This window comes from Leptonychotes weddellii, chromosome 11, assembly GCF_054177405.1.
Source record: "Leptonychotes weddellii isolate Sample4059 chromosome 11, ASM5417740v2, whole genome shotgun sequence".
In the NCBI taxonomy this organism is placed as follows: Eukaryota; Metazoa; Chordata; class Mammalia; order Carnivora; family Phocidae; genus Leptonychotes; species Leptonychotes weddellii.
The window spans coordinates 24972381-24989050 of NC_138379.1; the positions used below are offsets into that span (position 1 = coordinate 24972381).

General features: G+C 32.5%; 1 protein-coding gene across 1 annotated transcript in view; it reads left to right on the plus strand.

Moving 5' to 3' along the window:
- Nucleotides 1-8550, plus strand: part of LOC102744272 (doublecortin domain-containing protein 1) — a 99375-nt gene extending 90825 nt beyond the window's left edge. Inside the window, exons 9-10 of the mRNA XM_006728927.3 lie at nucleotides 7369-7535; nucleotides 7925-8550. Coding sequence (XP_006728990.2) covers nucleotides 7369-7535; nucleotides 7925-7999 — 242 coding nt within the window. The 3' untranslated portion in view covers nucleotides 8000-8550. The remainder of the gene's footprint in view (nucleotides 1-7368; nucleotides 7536-7924) is intronic.
- The last annotated feature ends 8120 nt before the right edge of the window (nucleotides 8551-16670 follow it).

The window sequence follows — 16670 nt, forward strand, 5'->3', positions numbered from 1 at the left end:
GTGTTTTGTATATTTGATTTTGTTCCTAGGTTTTACTAAGTTTTTTGTTACATCTTTTCCTACTGGGTCAAAAGTTAAGTGGTACCTCAGTTAACACCATTTGGGTTAAGCTTTTCTCAATAGTAATAAAAATAAAAAATAATAATGGAAAAAAGTATCAGTTGTTACAGCAAACAATTATATATTAACATTTCTAACGGCCTTTACTTCTAGTTTCTGTTGGTTTTATTTATTAAGTTCCATGTATTGTATTTTCCAAAACTAATTCTAAGGTAAGACCTTACATTTTTTACAGAGCTTTAAAGTTTGAAAAAGCAGGCCATATATATTCAATTACTATGTTTTGGTATAGGCTATAGGCACATAAAATACATTAGATAGAGTTAATTCTCAATGTTTGTTTAACATAAAGTTGTACATATATCAATTCAATTAAGTTATTTTACATTATTACTAAATATCAAATATTTAAGATGCCCAAGGAACTGAGTTCACAAAACACTTGTATTTTCAGACACACACACTATTATTTTTGTTGAGGGGAAAGGCAAGACACAATAGAATCCCAGCTTATTTCTACTTGTATAAATCAAGTTATTTAAATAAATGAATTGTGTATGCTGACCTGTTCTACCAATGTGCTACTGGGATGTATGAAAAAAAGATGTGCATGGTGGTGGAAGTAGAAAGAGGCATAAAGCGTATTGGAAAACTACCAAATGTCCCCTGCAAATGGGCCCTATTCAGAATCAGTAAGCGTATGATGAGTGAAGTGGTTTTGAATATCGCCTTTAGATTCCATGCTGTTACAAGGCCAGCCCTGAACATGGCAACTCTTATTTCCACACACAGTACCTCTTCACTCTCAATTTAACCCCAAAATCTGATGAACCCATTACTCCATACTTGATTTCATGGAACAAGGAGTAGATATAGTTACAAATGATCAATCACAAGCCGTGAACCAAAGCAGCAAGGCATTAACAATTCACACCATTTCGGTCCACTTGCTCAAGCAGAAGATGTGCCAGCATATTTAATGCACAGCTACTTTGTTCAGTTTAAGAAAAGACATGACTCAGGATGCATTTTCAAAACAGAGGAGACCTAAGATTTCATACTTTCTAAGCCCCAATGTCAACGTTCACCCACATATCAGTAATTAAAATAACCAGGTGTTCTGCAAAGGTCACAATGTCTAAATTAAGTTTTACTCGCGTAAAAACAATATGACCTATGAAATTCTTCCCCCCAATGCATCCCTATTCTGTTTGATCCTATCATACAAATCAATGTCTCTTAGAGCAGTATTATAACACTGTAGACCCCACAGGCAATATGCCGTCAGTTTAATAGGATCACTGAAAAACTAAAGCAGCTGTGAAAGATTGCTCTAAGTATAGCAATCGTGTGCTTGTCATTTTGTTCAGTGGAGGAAAAATCCAAATTTGGGTAGGCATCGGTATTTAAGAAAATGACTGCTAAATCTTTTCACATAACTACCTTAGGGACAATAATATTTGACATATAGCACAGAAACAAAAGTACACAGCAGCTGTTAGTTTAGTTTTGTTTGAATAAAAATATACTGATATAAATCAAGCAACACTGGAGACAGTATGCTTTACATCATTCAATCTTCCCAGCAGACCATGCTTTTGACAATTCTTTTTTTTTTTTTAATTTTATTTATTTATTTGAGAGAGAGAGAATGAGAGACAGAGAGCATGAGAGGGAGGAGGGTCAGAGGGAGAAGCAGACTCCCTGCCGAGCAAGGAGCCCGATGCGGGGCTCGATCCCTGGACTCCAGGATCATGACCTGAGCCGAAGGCAGTCGCTTAACCAACTGAGCCACCCAGGCGCCCTTTTTTTTTTTTTTTAACAATTCTTTTTTTTTTTTTTTTAAATTTTATTTATTTATTTGAGAGAGAGAATGAGAGACAGAGAGCATGAGAGGGAGGAGGGTCAGAGGGAGAAGCAGACTCCCTGCCGAGCAAGGAGCCTGGGACCATGCTTTTGAGTGGCATCTGCTGGTTGTTCAGGGACCGGGAGCTTTCCCACTATTACCTAAAGTTGGATAAAGAGCATTAAAACACACACATACCTTGCAATAACTCAGACTCCCTCCAGGCATACTTCCTGGATGGGAAGCAGTCAAATCTTAGTATCTTTAAAGAGCTCACTTTGTTTCCTCCAAAAAAGACTTTTTTAGATAAACTTCATTTTAAAAATAAATTCCACTGAATGGGGAAATTTCCAGATGATGTCCTGCTAAACAATAACTGAGTATTTTTGAGACTGAGATCTGAAACTTGCTGCCAGAGAGCATATAGAAGTTTCTTTATAGGTAACTATGCTCTGGGCAGTGCTCTTTTTTCCATAGTCTCATGTACTCTGACTGAAATGTGAAAATTACTGTATTATGTAAATTATGATTCTGGATATTTAATTGGCATGAATTTTAATTTCTAATTCACCACAGGTTATTAAAGCCTTTGATTATTTCCAGTGCTTTTTGAAAGTATATTAATTAAAAAATTGTCTTTTTAGCTTTCCATAGTAGATTCAAATGAGTAAGCAAAGTATCTCTTTTAATGTAAGATGTTGCTTTTGGAAAGAGACGTATATTCTCTAGGTATAGAACTTGGCAGACATTCCAGCCTATTTCTACTTGGTAAGTTCCATTAGCTTTGTGGTTTCTCTTTAGAGAGATATTTGCCTCCTTGTCAAAAATTCTTGTACTGCTCCCATATGAATCCAAATAAGTTCAAGCTTCTTATCAGTGATGAAGTGCTTTTAATATAAGGTCTTCTTGAAGGCTGAACAGCTTTTTTTTTTTTTTTTTTAAGATTTTATTTATTTATTCATGAGAGACAGAGAGTGAGAGAGGGGCAGAGGGAGAAGCAGGCTCCCAAAGAGCAGGGAGCCCGATGAACAGCTTCTTTTTTTATGAATAGCTTTTGAACTCATTGTGTTTGGTGTCCTTAGAGGGTATCATTTTTATTATTTACAGTAGCTATTTTGACCTTAACCTAATATTTTTGCTTTGTTACATAGGTTTTATTGTGTGCTTTTCCCCATAGTAGCATGATTTATGACAGGGTAGGCTAGAGCACATGAGGTTTTTCCAAGACTTTTTAAATACCCACCTCTGGCCTTCTCCTGGCTTGTTAATGCTTCACTGCCAAATTGTATCATTTTCTTTTGTAATTATTTTCCTTCTTAGTCTTCAAGATCATTTTATAAGGAGAATTAAGACAAAACAGTTGTTCATATTCTAAATGTGCTTCAAAATTCTGGCATATTAATAGTTACTAAATTTTGATGAAATTTTCATTTGGTCACAGAAAGTTACAGATTCTAAGTGATTGTGCATAGCCTTTGTGCATAAGTTGAACTCATGGGCTTAAAACTTACCTAAAAGACTGTCTACAGCAGATCCAAAGTACTTTTAATTTGTCTGGTAGACATTCATTGAGCACCGCTTCTACCAAACCAAAAACCACTATGGCCTCAAAACCCTGAAGCATTTGTGATTTACTGGAGGATGGAAATGGGAGTGGAGAAGATAAGGATTAATTCAAATCAGTAAGGGGAAAATAAAATTACAAACAATGCTCTGGGAAACATAAAGGAGGGAACAGTTAATTCAGTCTAAATAAAATGGGACATTTTGCCACAGAACGTAATATTTGATATGAACCTTGAAGGACAAGAATATATTCACAGGTGGAAAAAAGGAGGAACAAATGCAAGGGAAATGGAACAGCATGAGTGAGAAAAGTATCCTTTGATAGTTATGAAATTGATATAGCTACTACTTTCAATCATATGATCTGTTTACCCATGATGCTCAATACTAACTCTACCAGGGAAATTACTCCTTTTGGTCACATGATCTACTTACTCAGCATCCTCAGTCTCAACTCCAAATGCATTGAAACTATTGGATTAATTTTAATTTGCACTGTAGTCATAACTTGAGAATAAACAAAATGGATAAAAAGTTATCCTCATAACTGCACCTCTCCAGTGGTGGTAGTGATCCCAATGGAATGATCACATTTGACTGATCTATGTATATTGGTTAATTTAATGAATGATTAATTTCTAAACCACTTATCTAATAAAAATGTTGAGGCCCTATTTAATGAAAATACTGAAATTACAGAAAAGCAAAGCTCTGGTTGCAATTATGTAAATAGGAGCAAATAGGTAGAACACATGTAATTAAGGCCCCAAACTTCAGAAGAAATACTGTGTGTACCTATGCACACCAATAGGAAAGGAACATAGGATAATAGGAGCCAGCTAACCTTATTGAATGAGGCAATGTTTCTGAGTAGCAGTTTGAAGGAGAAACTCATGGTTTATGCACAAAATAATACCCTGGAGTTCATTCATTGGGAAAGACATATTTTTTTTTTCTTTGAGTGTCTCTCATGGGCCTTGTTAGCTCATAGCAACATCTAGGTTTATGCTCTTTCCAAGGTTGAAAGTGCCTATTGTCCTTTCTAAATAATTGCCTTTGTTTTTTGCACATCTTTATGCAATAGTCTTCTTTAATAGAATAGAATGCACTTAGCTTCAGAAACAGAGTAAAAGAGAACTCTAAATAAAAGAAAAAGGTTGGTTAAGAACACTTATGAATTGTTTTTGGTATAGAATATTACAGATATCCTCTAAAATTCTTAAAAAATAATTCACACTCAACATTAAAAATCTATGATTGGGGTTGAAAAGTCAATTGACTTGTTTTTAATCAATTATTCTAGTCTATTTCAAAACTATCATTTTAGGTCAATCCTTTTTTATGGAGAGTTCTTTAATTCCAACTGATTAATAAATTTTATTTTTTTAAATATATTAGGCTTATTTATACTTCCTTTCTAAGTACTTAGGGCGTATCATTTTCTTATGTTTTCTGTACCTTCCTAGTTAGTGGAAACATTGTTTGTTCTTGGAGTGTGCTTTGTCTTCCTTTTCAAGAAGATCATCAAAGTTACTAGTTTGCAGCTCCCAAAAAGAAAAGAGCCTTCTAATCCCTGGTTCAGAGGCTAACCTTTATTAGCGCTCTTGTGGTTATAATGAGGACCCTGCTTCCAGCAGGGAGATTCTGGAATACTGAACAGATTATTCAACAAGTTCAGAGCAGATTTTGAAGTCCCTTATAAAACCTGCTTGTGAATACTGCTTTCTTTGCTTTGCTATTTCTGGTTTCCATAGTATTCCTAATTACATAAATCATGTGGAGCATGGGAGTTTTTCCATCCTGTATCACTTCTGACACTGCTTGCATTTTGATATAATTTGTATTTTTTTCCTAAACTATATATAAATTTTTTTCTTAAATTCTTATTTAAGAGGACACAAACTGCGAAAACTGGAACTTGTATTAGAGGCTCTATGAAATTATACTTTGGAATTCCTTGGGCTGAAATAAAGAATTTGAAAGTTATTTTGTGGCAAGCATGGATGAATAAGGCTATAACACTAGAGAATCTGAGAACATGTTCTCAGGTTTAAATTCAAGATTAAATCTAGGATGTAGATCATGCAGGTTTATTACCTACTTCTCAATTTACTTAAAATTATTTCAACTTAATAGCTATTTATGTAATGCCTTTCCATGTTCAAAAACTGTAATAGGTTCAATGAGTGTACCAAATTAAAAGTTTACAAATTAAAACCCAGTACATAGTAATGTATGAATGTTATAACAGTTAACTAAAAGCACTGACGATTTTTAAGCTAGTTTTCTTTAGGAAAAATTATAATCAAGATTGGTTTATACCATACATTTTTTTAAAGATTGAAGAGTTATAATTCTAAAAATAAGTTTCTTTTTCTTTCTTTTATAGTATATATGATCTTATATTTTAAAAAGTTTGCGGTATTTATGATAAAACTTAATAGAAATAATTGCTCCAGTATAAACATGGTTTTAATATGAGAATTTTACGAATTAATTTCTGAGGCTGGATGAGTGAATTTCATGCACGTAACTAAAGATGTCTAAATAGTCATTGGGTCGTAATTTTCTTTTAACTTTATTTATAGTAGTTTTAGAAAAGCTTAAGTTCTATTTCCAACATTCTCCTTAGTGTTGAATATATTAGAAAGAATTTAAATTGTGCTATGGTAGAGAGTTGCAGAATTTAGTGCCATAAAATGCATAACTTTTTTACTGGGAGCAAAATTCAGCAGAATACCAATAGCAAAGGCCATTTGCATAACTCAGCCGCTCAGCAGCTCAGCTGAACCTAATTGTAATTCAATTTCCAGATTGCTACGCTAGGCCTCTTTGCATAAAATATGCCACATATAACATAACCAATGGCATGGAGCTAGGAGCTATTTTCTTTGCTGGTGATCTATTTAATTTCTTTTCTATTAGAAATATGTATCAGAATAAGGTAGCCAAGCCATATAGTTATTTTGTATGTTTATATTGTGTTACATGTGTATACTTAAGACCAAGTTAAAAAATGATATCCTTTCATTTTTCTGGGTTCCCAAATGTACCTAAGATTTTTTTTTATTTCTTTATTTCTGTCATTTCAGAGGGAAATTAAATCTTGAAAAATGTTAGCTAGTTGCCATGTTATTTGACTATTTTACACTAGAAAGACTTTATAAGCTAATCGTGTGAAAAAGTATATAAACATGCCTGTCAAGTCCAGTATAGATGTTGTAATACGGGCCAACAAGTAAATATCTTCTATCTGTTTACAAAATGGGTACTGGAATAGCATTCCTAAATCTTTGACTAGCTTTTATCCCAGAACCTTAAAAACAAAAAGGTACGATAAAATGCTTAAGATTCCTTTTATTTTTAAACAGCCTTGCCACCTTGTTTTTATGGGTTATTTAAGCAATGGCAGTGAAAAGACTTGAATAGGATGGCTTATAAAGGTGTGGATTATATTTTATGAATAATTTCCAGATGTGATGTTTTAGATATAGAGACTCCTCTATGGGAAGCTATATACAGAAACAACATGGATCTTACAATTTTATCAGGACAATGCAAGTAGATTTCAGCAAGGTTGGTTCCAACTCATCTGTGATAAATGAGAAGATAAGGCAATCAGTGCACACCATGACACTCTGTGCAGCTAGTTAGGCACACTTCAGAACTATTCAGGTGTGCTCACAAAGCTTATGAGTCTTGCATGGGGGGTGTCTCAATATAAATACATCCTTCATGGTGGCCACTAGTAATGCAGGAATTGCCTCTGTAAGACTTAACCCAGGTCAGATATAAATAATAGATGTTAAGAGTTAGTTCTGGTGCTGGGGCTGTGGTCCAGGCAGTGCATTTCAGTTGGGTCAAAAGAATTTATTTTCCCTTATTTTCTTGCATAGTTCCTCTGCTTGAAAAATGCCTGCAAAATTCCATCACACCTTTGCGGGGACCAGTTTGGGTCTCTAAGGGAGAAGGTTTCAGCCCCTCAGGAGCTAAGATGTACATCCAAGGAGTTCTTTTGGCCTTGTACCAACGACTAAAGTCTGCAAAAAAATATTATACACAGGTGAGTCATCCCTCTTTAAAAATGGCTTTATTATGTGTTTTAAAATGTACTTGGTTGTATAGAGGTGATGATTGGCATTGTGTCATAAAAAAACTGTGACATGTATTTTGTGAACTCAGTACCCGTTAGGGAGCCAAAATGCTTCTTCTGTAATCTCAAAGCCAACAATAATGGGGCTAATTGTATCTGTGTTTTGGTATGGGATGTCATATGTCTCATCTTTTCTTGCTGCATACTGTGCAAAGCGACGGCAACTCCTTATGTGGAATTTCTATAGACAGTTACTTTAAGCAAGAAAATGAATAGCTCCTAAATCATTTGAAGGTTTAAATGCTCAGCCTTCTTTTTTCTCTTCTCTTCTTTCTTTCTTTCTTTCTTTTTTTTTTCAGTATGAAATCAGAATGGCTATTGTAGAAGTTGGGCTAAAATGTAAACCAATCGCATTCTGGGAAAAGAAATTGTGAATTAACTTCTTGTCAAGACTAACTCACTTCATTTATGCTTATTTAACTTGTGTGTTTAGAAAGTAAAGAAATAGAACTAATATATTTGAATCTGGTTAAACTTAATTTTGTCCTTTAATTTCTAAGTATCCTTTCCATAACTGATTGTATGTGTGTATGTGTGTGTGTAAAGACTTTGATATTTTTAGAACTACTTATAGGGACTTGGATTTATCTTAAAGTGGAACTAACATTGCAAAGCGGAATGATTGATGGCCATTTTTAAAATAAAAATGGAGTTACCACATTTTTAGAATCCCCTCTGCACTTGGTCTTAAGAAGTTAAGCATATATTTTACCATCTTAAATGAAGTCTAGGTTTTACATTTCTAACTATGAGGAACTGGGCTCATTATCTCAGGCCACAGACCATTGAAAAATGAATATTTTGAAAGCATCACGCTATTATTCTCTGTGTGCTGGGGGAGGGGAGGTAAGAATGGGATGTGGTCTCAGTGTTCACACAGCACCTCCTGCTGTCTGGTTTGGAAAAGGACAATTTGTATTGACGAAATTCTTGAACGAGGTATCCAGAATTAGCAAGAAATATCTTCCCATGAGAAACTTTTATTCTCAAAATGTGATTATCTGCTTAGTTAATTAATTTTAGTGGGCCCAGAAATGGGATTAATAATTATTATAGATAAGGTTATTTATAATAATAAATATGAAAAAATGCAGATCCAAACTTATTTTTGGAAGTTTTTATTAAGCCAATATTATATATAAAAACTGGTACAAATATATTTTATTATAATTTCAGTCAAATTATTTAAATTGAAATATATTTAACTTTTAAGATACAGTGATATAAAATAGATTATGACCAGTTTAATTATCATAATTTATTTGGTATTAAATGGTTTGATTCTACTTATTAGACAGTTTAAAATTATTTGATGTTTAAAAAAGAGATCATTCTCCAGTTCAAGGAAAACCCTGTTTAAATCAAATCTTAAAAAACTTAAACATTTTCTAAGGTTTATTAAAAGTGAGGATGTTAGAGATAAGAAACTGCTCAGAAAGTAAAGGCTTGTTTTTTTCCTTCCATTGTCCTAAGCATGTAAAATTGAAATAGATATATACAGTTGTACTAGATTGAAAAGAGTTCTGTGTATTGTGAAAAAAGAAGGTTTTTCAAGAATTACTTACTGCTTTGATTTTAAAGGTTTCTTTAGGACTCAAAATTGATGAAAAATATATTTTGAACAAAATATGAGCAATAATTAACATTTTTAAAAAGCATCTTTGAAGTTGTCTAGATCATCAACACTCTGCCAAATTTGGGAATATTTAAAAACCTAGGCTCTTTGCCATTCCTAACTAAACCTTTTACTTTTGCTAAGTTGTAATAACTTAAATCTTTGCACTCAACAGCTTTAATGTGACACTTGTGTAGGTTTTATTTTAAAATATAAACATGAAGAAAAAGAAATAGAAATTTACCTGTTATGCATTTTCGTGCGAATTTCTATTTCTTTTAGATATGCTCAATTCTATGTATTCTTGAGTCTCTTTTGTATTGTTATATCATGATTTAATTTAAAATTATTTGCAATGTTTAGATAAGTCACTGTAGCGATACCATTGTCAGGTCATCAGTGGCTAAGTGTTAAGCCTGGCAATCGCTTTAATGTGAGTAGGGCTTCTTAGCAAATATCCTTCTGAGCACTAATGAACTTTATTTGAACTGCATTTACTTCATTTGACCTTAGGGATAGCCTTTTCTATTTAGTTTTATATAAGATCATGTTAAGGAATCATTAGATAGGTAAAATGGAGATGGGTGATGATTCCTATTTCCTTAACAAATCTAAGCTTATAAATTATTGAATTAGATGAACTCTTGATATTATTTCCATTGATTTCACTTCTGAGATAATATACAAAAACAATGATATTGTTTTGCTGGGATCCTGTCAAAGGAAATTTCTTTAAATCTTTAAATTGGATGTCTCGGGATTCCCAAAGGGAAATTCTTTTAAATAGTTTGATAAAATAGATCTAAAAGGAAAGTCAGAACTACTGGTTTTATGTTTATAGACTTATTCATTTTTCAATTTCTAACTTTAACTTGGCTATTATAGCATGCAACCGAATTAAGCCCACTACATTAGTGTGGTCTTAAATATATACTGATTCATGTATATAAAATGAGATATTATATTTAGGACAGCATAAAGTCACTTAGTCTTACATTTATCACATTTATTTCCTTAAAAGTGGAAACATCTTAGAAATTGCTCAGAGCTAAGCAGAATCTATTTAATTGGTAATCTTTGAAGTAGCATAAACGCATTCCTATGAAATGCAGTTAACACTTTCAGCGACAGGGCCTGTTCCATCTCATTAGCATTCTTGTTAAGTAGTGGTGCTGTTGGTGGGGGTGTTGAAGTAGGAATGCCATTGTGTCGAGTTCCAGTGTTTGGGGACAAACACTGCTGTGGAAGGAACGTGTGAAAAGGCCACAGTCCTGTCAGTGAATGAGGAAGGCTGTGCTTTCTGTGTGCTTCAAGCAGGGAAGCTGTCATTCATAGGCCTAACACGGCTAAACAGAGGCCAAAACACAAGCCTGCACTACCTTTTAAAATGATATTAGTGATTTTTAAACATGATCTTCTTTATTTATGATCCAACATAGAGCTTTTCGTTGCTGTCAGTAAACAAAATATATGTCAGTCCCTTCAGAAACACTGTAGAGATACATAAAAGTCCATGGAACTGTGCCAGGAGGCTATATAAATAATGATTTGGAATGACTGATCTTAAGTACAAACGTGATCTTTAGGAAATGTTCATTGCTGGAAATGTCTTCTCGGTTTTGATACTTCTTTGCATTTTTCCCCCAACCAACAAAATTCCTGGGTACATTTAAATAATGAGTGCATTGCACTCTTCTTTTAAAATAGTTTCTAAAAGAACTCATAAACATACAGCATAGCTTAACAGTTGTTATTGATTGCATCATCATTTTCAAAATTCAGAGAGAAACAAAGGAGATGAGTATCTAACTGTAACATCTTAACAACCACCATCTTAATTATGAAGAAAATCATAGTCTCTGTGGAATTTAAGATATGAAAAAATTTGAAGGAAATTTTTTATCTTATTCCTCATTTTCAGCACTTTGGAAAGAAATGATCTTTGACATTAAATTTTAGCTTGTTGATAACTTAAAAACAAGAAATAAGAAAAATACACCCAAATATTTCTTAAACTCTTGGAGCATTTTCTAAACTTAAAACAAACAAACAAACAAACAAAAAACAACCTGACAATTTCTATTTACGTCTGAAGCTGCAGGCAGGTGTTTTATTTCTGTAATTTTAATTTGGAAATATGTACTTGGGCTGTTTGTAATAGGCCCTTACTTAATGAAGTTTGTTGAAAACTATAATTTTCTGCCTGAGTGATTCAAGTTTTTTTGATATATGGTCCTTTTGATTTATTAATATAAGCAAGGTACTTTTAAAAATGCTATTATATGCTATTTCTAAATGTTCCATTTTTGGTGTGTTGGGTTTAAGAATCTTAGACACTAAATCTCTATTTAAAAATTGGGTTTCACTTTTTAAACTGGAATTGTACTATAACTTTATTGTACTATAACTTTATTTATGTAATTAGATGAGGAAATGACCATCCAGCTTCAGCATATATTGGTTTTGCAGTTTAAAACTGAAATGTATTTTATTAATACATTAAACTAACCTCTACCAAAGCTCTAGATTTTGTTAAAAATTTTTCCTAAGTTAATGTTGGTTCACTTTATCCACGTTCTTAATAAGTTTGATACTTAGATATCAAACCAATAATAATAATAATATAATTCTACTCAGAAAAGATTCAGTTCAAAATACACTTGAATTACATTTAGTGCTGACAGAATATGTCGATTGCAAAAAAGTATTTTTAAAGGAATGTTAATATTTTAATTTTCCATAAAAGAAGTATTGAAAGTTTATCTTTTTATATCTTGTATCTTAGATCAAAGTCATTTATTGGTCTTAACATGACTGAAGGAATAACTATTTCTATTTCATTTTTTATATATACTTTATTTTTGGTATGCCAGCTACTTTTCCTCCCTGTTTTATTGAGATATAATTGACATATAACATTATGTAAGTTTAAGGTGTAAAATATGATGCTTGGATACACTTAAATATTATAAAATGATTACCATAGTAGGGTTAGTTAATACCTCTATCATCTCACATAGTTATCATTTCTTTTTTGTGGTGAGAACATTCAAGATCTACTCTCTTAACAACTTTCAAGTATATAATACAGTATTGTTAACTATAGTCACTTTCTGTACATTAGATCCCCATCTATATATACATTAAAAATTGGGCTGTTTCCTTGATTTAACCTTCATGGGTCAATACCCAAAATAGTTCAATTTTGAACTTCTTGATGTCTTTTGAAAGCTTGGAACAAAATTTATAATATATAAATATAACTTATTATTAAACACATTAAAATTGTGTTGCAGATGTTTCAAGTAGTTTGAAAACTACTTCTGAAGGTTCTGATAGGTAATGTTTTAGAATATTAGGTTGCTTGTAGATTTGAATGATGGTTGATTTTTTTTCTTTTCCTGAAACCAAGCTGCATTCTAGTTACTTGAAGTATTTTAAGAACCTTAAACTTGTGTCTTTTTCTAAGTGTCATGCTTTGAGCAGGCCTAACATCAGTTAAATGAAGTGAAAATTGCATTCTTGTCTTGATAGAGATGAAAATGGATTTCTGGTCATGAAATAGATGTAGTTGTCACTTTTTAAAAAAGGTGTCAGCAGTTTGCTTCAGTGAGTAAGGTGCCAATTCAGTATGGCAGTAAACTTGTGATCTGAGCAATCAATAAAATGCTTCAATAACTTCTGCTTCATTACACTTATAATAAGAGGCTATAGATCCGTGGCACATAAAATGTTGATAAAGAGGATATGTGGGGACTGACTGTGACAATTTTCTTGAAAGTACAGTAAGTGCAATATTGCCATCTAGAGTTTGTGCATAGGTAATTATTACAGAGAGGGACAAAAACCACGATGGGATAAAACAGGAAATGATATTGAAATACTGTTTATTTTCCATCATTTATCCATGACACATTTATCGTCATGGAACATTTCATTTGATTTGTCATAAAGCTGTTTAGGTCAGGAGAAAAATTTTCCAATCTGTATTTTTCTCTTAGAATTATACTACCAAATGTCAAATATGTATCTCTGGCTCAAATTTGAACTTTTTTACCATGAAAGCTATTTATTAAATAACTCACTTTGGAAAAAAAAATTAGACTTAGAGGTTTTCCTTTTTTCCCCTGGTAATTCAGTTATATAAAAACAGAGAGCTTTATTGACATCTCAATTGGATACCTTTCAATTCACAATATTATCTTTATTAATATTAAACACCCCTTCAAGAAATAAGAGCCAAGTAAGAGCTCTTACTTAAAAAATGGTATTTTAAAATGATTATATAGGGAGATAGACTTCCTGCTTATGTCATTATGAACATTTTAATGAAAAGTTCCACTTGGAGATTGAAAATATATCTTCGTCTTTAAATCATTGAAACACTTTAATCATCTAAAAACACTTTAAAAAGTATTAATTATCACTTTTTAAAGAGATTTTTTAACTTTTTAATATTTTTTGGAATTAATTAATATGGAAAATACATTTTTAAACTAAGCATTATTGAGCTTTTTCTCCCTCTGAACTTGTGACTGAAAATGCAAATTGCATAATAGAAAAATTTTAAAAATCTGCATTTACTACATTACTTAATATAAAGTAAACTTAATATGGATAGAGATGACTTACTAAGGAAAGTTAGGTAATCTGGAAAGGTTATTATCTTTATTCTTCCATTTATATCTTTTTCAATTTGTATAGATAGCTTTTATAAGTTTATAGACCTCGGCCTTCAGATTTTCCTGAGAATGATTTCCTGAGAACGATAATTTGGCATTAATATAATAATGCATTTTTGTCCCTACTATCACACTGGTTAGGTACACATAGGTACATCTATGTGTGAATGATTTCTATAATTATAAAAAATGGAAATGATTCAATATATTAATTTATTTTCCTTTTTGGATCAAAGTTTTATTCTCAAATGTCCTAATATTATATTTTCTTTACTTATATTTAATTTAAGACAACTCTTTAGATGAGGTACTCTTATTTTGAAATTTTTAATCATACTGAGTAGAAAATGTTGCATTTTAAAACCTCCAAATAAGTATAGGATTGTTCTGGTAAAGTAAGTGCGAGTAGACCTGACAAATTTTCTTTAAATTACTCAACCACCTACAGGTATTCTTGCCTATGACTCTTTTGAAATGAGAATAAATTTTATAGAGTTACAGCAACAAAGTGAAAGAGTGTGTTTGATAGATTCCCTGAACAGTTTCAACACCCACAGGTATTATTTGTAAGAAAACAATCATGCCGAGTCTTCAGCTGGTTAGAGAGGGCACAGCATTCTATCTTCACCTGACATCCTATCTGTTCCGTCAACATCCTAGGCCCCCTGCCTGCCGCCCCCTCCTCCCAAAACAATAATGCTCACTGAGAGGTTTGTGTGAATGGACAAGAATATGAAATTTTCTTTTTCCCTTGGAGAACTAAAGCAGTATTGAAGGCATATTCCTAGGGGGAGGAAAACCAACTGTCTTGAGGATTGACTAGCATTTTCTATTTTCTATTCAAATTGATCAGTGTTGTCAGTGATTGTTAGTTAAGATCTTTGATTATTTTTTTTTTTTTAAGATTTTTATTTATTTATTTTTTGAGACAGAGAGAATGAGAGACAGAGAGCATGAGAGGGAGGAGGGTCAGAGGGAGAAGCAGACTCCCTGCCGAGCAGGGAGCCCGATGCGGGACTTGATCCCAGGACTCCAGGATCATGACCTGAGCCGAAGGCAGTCGCTTAACCAACTGAGCCACCCAGGCGCCCCAAGATCTTTGATTATTAAGTCTGACTACTGATTGATGAAAGTGTAAATGTTTTGGAAATCGTTGCCTTGCTTTATTTTATTAAGAGGCATATAGTGGTTTCCTCTCACCTGTTGTTAATAACATTAGCTTGAATAAATGTTAAATAAAACAATAAATTGCTGATTTTTAAATAATATAACTCATTATTTACAAATATTTTATATATGTAACAAAGATGCAAAGGAGTATAACATTAATTTATCAGTGTCTTCAGTCACATTTTTTCAAAGTAATTATGTCAGAAAAATCAATTTTACATAATTTCCAAAAAACAATCAGCATCCAGTTACATTTTTAAAAGATTTCAAGTTCCTAAATAAAGCGAATCATATACATAGATAAAGGGTACAGCAAGAATCCATTTATCAACACTTACTATTCACTGGGAAGTAATTATTGAAAGCTTCAGAAAAGAGAATAACAGCATAAGTAAAAGGTACTGGAAAAGATCCTAGTCTTAAGCCTTGGCAAACCACAGGTGAGTTGTATCTTTTAGAGCTGTACTGCCCACTACACTGTTAAAACTTAATAGTGGTTCTTAAATTTAAATTAGTTAAAATAAAATAAAAGAACTTAGTTCCTCAGTCTCACTATCCACATTTCAAATGCTCAATAGCTACATCATCTTTGAAAATTCTATTGGATAGTGCTCTTCTACCAGAAAGAAATTTAGTCTATATACCCTAATTATACTTCTGGCATTGAATTTTACATTCAGTGACTAACAAAATAAAAAAGTCTCTTTTAATATGATATGGGTTTAAATCGGTGTTGAGTAGATAAAGTACTCTGGTCTTCATAAAACAAAATAAATTACATCACATAGGTCACAATCTATTTGTCATCTAACCACCAGATGGATACCTGTAGGACTTTCAGTGTATGTCAGGATCCCTATAAGTAAACTATATGGTGTCATGTCTTTAGGGACTATGATTGTGGTAGTCATTGAATTAACCTTACCTTGTTTGGTGAAAAAAGATCTCCCTCCTCTGTGAAAAAAAGATTAGAGGGCCAAAGAAGACAGACTCAAATGATGAAGTGTTGAGTAGTTCTTTATGTGCTCCATCTGTGCATTAACCAGGGTTGATGATACAGCAGAACTATCTAAGACCTTGCCCTTGGGAAGCTTCCATTCTTGTTTTGTAGATAAAGCATGAAACTCTTAGGAAACATGCTTATCAATATGTACGTGAGTACTAAAAATATGTGGTATTAGATTCTGTGTTGTAGGGGAACTTAAATAAAAAAGATTATTAAAAATAGAATGAAAGCATTTTAAGGTTGCAGTGAAATTTAGAGGCCATCTAATCCAGTTCTCTCAATTTACAGATAACAAGAGTAACAACAATGATAATAATTATCTCACTGGGTTGTTATGAGGATTAAATAGTTAATGTATATAAAACTCTTAACACAGTACCCGAGATATGGTAAGTGGTCAGTAGGTGTTAGCTATCATTATCATCTTTATTATTAATTTTTTTAGCTTTATTGAGGTATAATTGATAAAATTATAAGATATTTAAAGTGTACATCATGTTGATTTGACAGAAGTTGACATTGTAAAAAGATTCCTACCATCTGGTTAATTAACACATCTATCACCCATATAC